Source organism: Eimeria tenella, genomic scaffold (genome assembly GCF_000499545.2).
Source record: "Eimeria tenella Houghton genomic scaffold, Eth_scaff392, whole genome shotgun sequence".
Taxonomy (NCBI): Eukaryota; Apicomplexa; class Conoidasida; order Eucoccidiorida; family Eimeriidae; genus Eimeria; species Eimeria tenella.
Window position 1 is genome coordinate 1,000 of NW_013544837.1, and position 8,038 is coordinate 9,037.

Genomic DNA, 8,038 nt, shown 5'->3' on the forward strand with positions numbered 1-8,038 from the left:
GAAATAATATTTCTTACTTTTATTTTATCTTATTTTATTTCAATTTTAATTTTAGCTTAATTTTAGTTTAATTTTAAGTTTATTTTATTTACTTAATTTAATTTAATTAATTTAATTTAATTTAATTAATTTAATTTGATTCAATCTACTTTAATTTAATTAGTTACACTCGATTTAATTTGCCTAACTTTTGTCTTTTGTTACATTTTGAATTTTTTGTTCTTCTGTGTTCTTCTTTCTTTTCATTCTTTTGTTTATTTTTTATTTCATTTTCTTTTGTCCTCGTATTCAATTATTTCATTAATTAATTTAATTCAATTCTTTCATTTATTTAATTTTAATCATTTAATTAATTTAATTAAATTATTTCATTTGATTAATTTAATTCAATTATATCATTTAATTATTTTACTTTTTATTTTATTTATTTTCTTTCTAATTTTTCTCTTCCCTTTTGCTTTCTCCTCTTATTTCACCCCTCCACTTATTTCCTTCATTTCATTTTACCTCATTATTTTATTTTATTTTATTTATTTTATTTCATTTTAATTTCTTTTTCAGTTTTATTCGTTAAATCCCTTTCACCTCTTCGTTTTGTTTTTATTTCATTCATTTTATTTATTTCATTTCCCGTGACACCTTTTTGACTCGAATTATATTTTCTTGAAATTATCATGAAATGAAATTCGATGAAATTCAAATTATTCTGAAATATTCTTTTTGAATTTTTCGTAAAAAGAATTGAATATAAATAAATAAATCAATCAATGAATAAATAAATAAATAAACATAAATAATAAATTGAATTGAAAGTGCAGCAAAACTCTTTTGAAATAATTCTGAAATGAAATCAAAAGCAATTGGAAACACCTGAAAACCGCATTTTGAATTTTCTAGAACTGGGCTTCAGCCTGGTTGAAACTGCGGGAAAGCTGTTAAAAAAAGAAGCAAAATGAAATAAAAAAGAGAAAACAATGAAAAAAGCAAATTGAATAAATCTGAATTGATTTATTTTTCAAGAAATGGTTCTTGAATTCCGCGCGCTGCACCTGTGCTGCAGCGCGCCAGGGGGCCCTCTGCCCCTCAGTTCTGAACTACCAGAAGACTCTGGCAGCAGACAGCTGCTTAAATACTCCTCCAGCTTTAAATATTTACATTTTGGGAAAGGTTTTGCAGCATTTGGCAGCAGCAGGCGACTTGAATTACTGGGATGGCGTTTGCTGCAGCAAGAGTGCTGCGGTGTACAGACACTGCGACTGCAGCAGCGGCTTCTTCCTCGCCCCTGTCAAGCCTCAGTTCCGTTCCCGCGTCGCTGTGCGCTTTCTGCTGCAGCCGCATGCAGCAGCAGCAGCAGCAGCAGCAGCAGACTGCAGCAAACGCGAGCCCTCCGAGAGCAGCCAGCCCGACGCAGCTGTCTGTACACCCGAAAAAGAAAAAGAAAACTCTCGAGTTCTTCAGGAGGCCAAATTGAAAGATGAAGAACTCACAAAAGTCTTTTTGAAAAGGGCAGAAGGACGCAACATGATCTGCCTAGTACACACAAACCCTAAACCCTAAACCCTAATCCCTAAACCCTAAACCCTAGTTCTTCAACAGGCCAAATTGAAAGATGAAGAACTCACAAAAGTCTTCTTTTTGAAAAGGGCAGAAGGACGCAACATGGTCTGCCACCCTAAACCCTAAACCCTAAACCTTAAGCTCCGCTCTTAAAACAAACCGTATACCCTAATCTTCACTCTTCTCCTTACCCTTAATCTTCACTCTTACGCTAAACCCTAAACCCTAATCTTCACTCCTGCGTAGTAGCCTTCAAGGACGCAACATGCAGAAAACCCTAAACCCTAAACCCTAAGGATGCAGCACTTAGTGGATTTTGGCGACAGTTTGGAGGCACAACAAACCCTAAACCCTAAACCCTCCAAACCCCAGCGGGGCCTCCCCGCAAAGCCAGCACGATCCAAACCCTCCACCCTCTGCTAAACCCTTAACCCTAATACTAAACCCTAATCTGAAACCCTAATCCGAAACCCTAAACCCTAGACCCTAAGCCCTAATAAACCCTCGACGCCGGCAATCTTCACCAGCTATGCCTTAACCGCAGACCAGCAGCTAGAAGCCCAGCGCGAACCCTCACAGCTGCCTGCCAAACCCTAAACCCTAAACCCTAAACCCTCGGTTGTGGCTGCTGTAGAATGGACACCGCTCCCTCGGCGGTCTTAGAGCCTGCCTCTACTCTGGGGTGTCTATGGAGCAAGTGGAGGAGCTGGTGCACTTTATGCAGGTAAACCCTAAACCCTAAACCCTAAACCCTAAACCCTAACCCCTAAACCTTAACCCCCAAACCCTAATCCCTAAACCCTCGATCTGTCGCTGCTCATGGGCTGCAGGAGTTCCAAGAAGAATTCGAAGTGGTTTGAGGTGTACGTACACCTCGAGAAGCAAAAGACGCATCTTGGAAGCCTCAAGCCCCACACCCTAAGCCCTAGCGGCTAAGCCCTAAACCCTAAACCCTAAACCCTAGAAACTAAACCCTAAACCCTAAACCCTAGGGCGCTGGAGGGAAGCAAGACACATCTTAAAGTCCTCATTAGTTTTTCCCTGAGGCCAAAAGGGCCCCACACCTGCGCGGCGCTGCAGCTGCGGTGTACGTACACCTCAGCTGCGTCTGCTGCCGCCCTGAGGTGTACGTACACCTGAGCTTCCTGCTGCAGCTCCACGAGCTGCTCAGGGTCTTCATTGCGTGCTGCTGCTCTTTGCTGCTGCTGCTCCTTCCTGCTGCTCCTTCCTGCTGCTCCTCCGCGCTGTCCTCCTTGCTGCTGCTGAGCTGCTGCTGTAGCTGCTGCAGCTGCAGCTTCGGCTGCCGCGGCTGCTGCAGCTGCTGCTGCTGCCGCTGCAGCAGCTGCTGCAGCAGCAAGGAAAAACTATACAAAGCACAACCGGAACAAACAGTTTTGAGCAAACAGTCCACGTGCAAAGAGCAGCTCAAGGGCCGCAACTACTTGCTGCAGCAGCAGCGGCTGCAGCAGCTGCTGCTGCAGCAGCAGCGGCTGCTGCTGCAGCCACACGGCGCTGCAGCCACTCTCCTGAAGTTCTTTATTCCCGTGAAACATAATCAATGTTGCATTTTGCTGCTGCTGCTGCTGTTGCTGCTGCTGCTGTTACTGCTGTTACTGCTGTTACTGAGTTTCCCCTTGCTGCAGCAGCACTCTTTGCTGCTGCTGCAGTGTGCCTTTACGGCTGCTGCTGTGACATCCTCCTCCTGCTGTTGCTGCCTCGTGCAGTTGTCTAGCAGCTGCTGCAGCAGCAGCAGCTGCTGCTGCCGCTGCCCTACCACTGATCTGCTGTCTGCTGTTCCCGCCACATAGACACAATCCAACCCCTCGCTGCTGCTGCCGCTGCTGCTGCTGCTACCTCTGCTGCTGCCGTTATGGCCGAGCTCGCGCGCCTCCCTCCCGTCCCCGTCCCCCCTCGGCCCCCGCCTTCTGCTGCTGCTGCTGCTGCTGCTGCTGCAGCTGCTCAGTGAGGGGCTGCACGTTCTCGCTGTCGAGCAGCAGCGGGAGTCCGTCTTCTGCTTCCAGCAGCTGCTTCGTAATTGCTTCGGCAAGTCCAGTTTGCTGCTCGCTGCTGAGTGCTGCTCCTGCTGCTAGGAGGCGCAGCGCGTGCTGCACGGTTTGCTTGGCTGCTGCTGCTGCTGCTGCTGCGTCTGCTGCTGCTGCTGCGGCCTCCGCGGGCTCCTCCTCGGAGAAGTGCTCCAGCAGCTGGCTGAGCAGCTGCGCGTCCACTGCTGCTGCTTGCTGCGGCAGGTGCTGCTGCTGCTGCTGCGGCAGCTCAAACAGCTTTTTGGAAAGTTTGAAAGTGCTGACGGCTGCATGCAGCAGCAGCAGCAGCCCGAGCGCAGCAAGCGTGGCCCCGGCCACGAGGCCGACCTGCGCTGCTGCTGCTGCTGCAGCAGGCAGCCCCGCGAGCCAGCCCAGCAGCAGCAGCAAGGAGGACAGCAGCAGCAGCCCCGTTCCTGCTGCAGCGCGGCGGCGGCCCCGCGTCAAGAGTCCGGGCAGCTGCAGCAGCTGGGGGCCGTCTGCTGCTGCTGCTCCCCTGGCAGCAGCAGCAGCAGCTTCTGCTGCGCCGCTCAGCAGCAGCACCAAGGAGACCACCAAGCCCGCGCCCTTGAGGCTCAAGCTGCTGCCCTCCTCCCCGGAGTGCAGCAGCAGCGGCCCCGCAGCAACGAAGCAGTGCAGCAGCAGCAGCACAGCCAGCCCCAGCAGCCCTGCTGCTGCTGTACGTACACCCCGCAAACCCCACACGCCTGTGGGGCCCGAACTCGGAAAGATTCTTTTGATTAATTCTTCGGCGACTTTTTGGAAGTCCGCGTCTGCGGCCTCGCCCTCCAGGTGTACAGACACCTGGTCCCGGCCCCCCGCCAGCAGCACCGGCGCCTCTGCTGCTGCTGCTGCTGCTGCTGCTGCTGCTGCTGCTGCTGTGCGGCTCGCTGCTGCCGCCCGCGGCCCCGGCGCCGCCGGCGACGTCTCCAGCAGCTGCTCGTCCGCTGCTGCTGCTGCTGCTGCCGCTGCTGCTGCTGCGGGCAGCAGCAGCGAGAACGCGCACAGCGCCGCGACGACGCCGCCAACTCTCAGCGCCGGAGTCCTCATGATCTGAAAGGAGATTTGGAAAAAGAAGAATTCGTTTTTGGTTCTTATTTTCTGATTTTGTTTTTCTGCTTTCCGCTCCCGGAGGGTCGAGTGATGCGCGGTGGCTGCGGTGTACGTACACCCCAAGCCGCAGCAAGCCGTGGGCCAAAACGCGCGAAATCCGAAATAAAAATGCCTTTTGTTCTTTTTAGATCAAAAGTGATTTAATGGAGAGGGCGGGAAACGGAGAGGGAGACGGAAGGCGGCTCGAGGTGTACAGACAGCTCGGGAGGAGCGCCGCGCGCCGCACGGACTGAGTTCAGAAACCCGATTAAAGCCGTTTAAACTCGATTAATGAAATGTTTAGAAATAAAAGAGAATTAATTCAACTTTTAATTAATTTCGAGAAGGAAAAACCGCCAAAAGCCCGCAACTAGCAGCAAGCCTCAGACCCACAGCCGTCTCGCTCGGGGCCCGCCGCCTGCCGCTGCAGCGACGCAATTCGAAGGCGCCAAAGCAAAAAAATTCCCTTATTTGTCATTAATTAGGAAATAACAAAAAGCCGTCGGGGTAAAAAGAAAGAAATTCAAAAGCGGACGCCCCGGCGAGCGCCGCAGCTCAGCCCCAGCCACCGCGACGGCGTCGAGAGGGAGGGGGAAGCTGCTGCAACAATTTCCGCCAATTTTTTCTCCTTTTTGCATTTAATTTATCCAGTTTTCTTTAGTTTCGCCCTTTGCGCTCATTTGAAAACTTATTTTAGGCCAAAACGGAGTTTATCTGCTGCCACTCGAACCCCTGCAGCAGCAGCAGCAGCAGCAGCAGCAGCTACTGGGCGCTCCTCGGTGTGCGCGCCGCTGCTTCTTTTGCCCTTTTAAATTAGTAAAAACAATTGTTTGATGAATTAAAATTAATTTTAATTTATTTAAAATGATTTTTCATTTAATTTAACTCCAGTGTTCCCCAGAAGGGCGTCGAGCTGCTGCAGCTGCCTGCCAGCCGGAGCTGTCTCGAGCGTCCTTGAAGAAAAGCCCTTTTCCTGTTTCATTTTGTGTAATTTAATCAAATATAACTATCTTTTTATTATTTGCATTATTAAAGGTTTAATTGCGCTTCTTTTGCGCTAAATTCGACCACTTTTAGCAGCTTTTTCCCCAACTTGGCGCTGCAGCGACTCCGGCCTAACTAGGGCTTCAGGTGTACGTACACCCCAAATGCTGTGGGGCCCCACAGATTCGCTTCTGCTTCTTCTCAAGAGCTGCAACGGCAAGAGTTATTACAAACACTAGTTCGGTCTGTTTCTCAATTACATATTTGAAAAGAAGAGCTGCAACAAGCCCTCCACACCTGCTGCTGCTGCTGCTGCTGCTGCAGCAGCTGCTGCTGCTGAGCTACTCCGGGGTGTACGTACACCCCACTGCGCGGCCCCTCATCTTTGCATGCATCTTCTTGCACATCTGCAGCAGAGCCGCTGAGGTACAGCAAGAGGCTCCACACGATCCCACACCCCACAAACCCGATCCCACACCCCACAAACTCGATCCCACACCCCACAAACCGATCCCAGTCCCCACAACGCCCGATCCCAGACCCCACAGCACCCGATCCCAGCTGCTGCTAGTGAGACACAAGTTCCAAAGCACGCAGCTGCCTCGTCGCTGCAGCCGCTGCTGCTGCAGCTGCTTCTGCTGTAGCAGCAACTGCTGCTGCTAGTGCAGCTGTTTCTGCTGCAGCAGCAGCTGCTGCTGCTAGTGCAGCTGTTTCTGCTGCAGCTGCAGCTGCCGAGATGCTTTTGCTGCTGCTGCTGTTGCAGCTGCTGCTGCAGCTGCTGCTGCAGCTGCTGCTGCAGCTGCTGTTGCAGCCGCTGCTGCAGCCGCTGCTGCAGCTGCTGCTGCCGCTGCTGCTGCTGCTGCTGCCGCTGCTGCTGCTGCTGCTGCGTCTGCTGCTGCAGCTGGTGCAGCAGCAGCAAAGAAAGGGCGAGCTGTGTGTCTAATTTCCAAGGACAGAAATGCTTCATTTGGGTGGAGCTGAGGGCCCCTTGATGGGCCAAAATGAGCTGTACGTACACCCCAAAGGGCTGCGGTGTACGTACACCTCAGCGCGGGGCAAAGGAGATCAGACAGGAAAGAATAAAGAAATAAAAAGAAGCTGCTAAAGATGAAAAGAGACAAACGAAACACAAGGCAAGTGCCAACTGCAGCTGCAGCAGCAGCAGCAGCAGCAGCAGCAGCAGCGCTCGGCCGCCCGCAGCACCTGCCTCTCCAGGTGTACGTACACATCGCCCACGCCCATCCCTTTTTGCTCAGCATTTGTCAAACACAAATAAAACATATAAACACCCTCAAGTCCCGTCTTGCTTTTTTAAACAACTCCAGCAGCAGCGGCAGCAGCAGCAGCAGCAGCAAACGGGACCGCCTTCGCAGCCCCGAGGTGTACGTACACCTCAAACGCTTCTCCTGCGAAGCAAAAGGTCCTCAACGCCACATATATAAACTCCTACGTCGCTCCTACAGTCCTGCAGCAGCAGCAGCAGCAGCAGCAGCGCTGCTGCTACAGCTGCAGCGAAATGGCTTCTCCTCATTGAAACCCACTTCAGCTGCTGACCTGCTTGAAACTCTGCTGCTGCTGCTGCTGCAGTTGCTGCCGTTGCAGCAGCTTTTGCTGCCGGCGTCATTTCCACTTGCACTGCTGCCGCCGCCGTCCTGCTGCTGCGGCTGCTGCTGCAGCAGCAGCTGCTGCTGCAGCTGCTGCTGAGACTTCTGTGCTGCCGGGAAGGCGCTACTCCGCCCGCCCACTGAGTCGGCCTCTTTGCGTTTGTGTCTGTTGCTGCTTCTCCCTTTTGGCTGCGAACGGCCTCGCTGCTGCTGCTGCTGCTGCTGCAGCTGCTGCTGCTGCTGCCTGTGTCTCCGTGTCCGTGTCCCTCCGTGTTGGCTGCGTTGCTGCAGCTCAGTCCGTTTCTTGTCCCTCCGCAGCAGCAGAAGACCAGCTTTGCTGCTGCTGCTGCTGCTGCAGGGCGGCCTTGTCGAGGTGCCCCCAGCGCGGGTCGCCGCGGCGCCGCTGCTGCTGCTGCTGCTGCTGCGGGGCGTCCTGCTGCAGCAGCTCCTGCTGCAGCAGCGCGGGCTCGCCAGGCTCGCAGTTGGTCTCCTCCGCGCTGCTGTCAGCAAAACTCAAGACAGGTTCTGCTGCTGCTAATATTCCTGCTAGCTGCTCAATGTAAGCTTGCTGCTCCTGGGGCCCCAGCGGCAGCACTCCGTCAGCTGTATATACACCTGAAGACAGGCTGTCCGACGCGGCTGCTGCTGCTGCTGCTGCTGCTTCCCCCAGGCCCGGGTACAGCTGCTGCTCCTCTTCGCGCGCCTCTGCTGCTGCTGCTGCTGCTGCTGCTGCGGCTTGCTGCGCCGCTGCTGCTTCCTCCG

At 52.4% G+C, this 8,038-nt stretch overlaps 2 protein-coding genes across 2 annotated transcripts; both read right to left on the reverse strand.

Moving 5' to 3' along the window:
- Positions 1–3,425: 3,425 nt before the first annotated feature.
- ETH_00023870 (uncharacterized protein) lies at positions 3,426–4,646 on the reverse strand (the record flags this gene model as incomplete). The annotated part of the gene is made up of 1 exon (XM_013379764.1): positions 3,426–4,646. One exon carries the CDS (start codon positions 4,644–4,646, stop codon positions 3,426–3,428), a length of 1,221 nt encoding a protein of 406 aa, XP_013235218.1.
- Positions 4,647–5,928: 1,282 nt separating this feature from the next.
- ETH_00023875 (uncharacterized protein) lies at positions 5,929–6,639 on the reverse strand (the record flags this gene model as incomplete). Its single annotated transcript, XM_013379765.1, has 3 exons — positions 5,929–5,949; positions 5,970–6,093; positions 6,224–6,639. 3 exons carry the CDS (start codon positions 6,637–6,639, stop codon positions 5,929–5,931), a joined length of 561 nt encoding a protein of 186 aa, XP_013235219.1.
- Between the last annotated feature and the right edge of the window lie 1,399 nt (positions 6,640–8,038).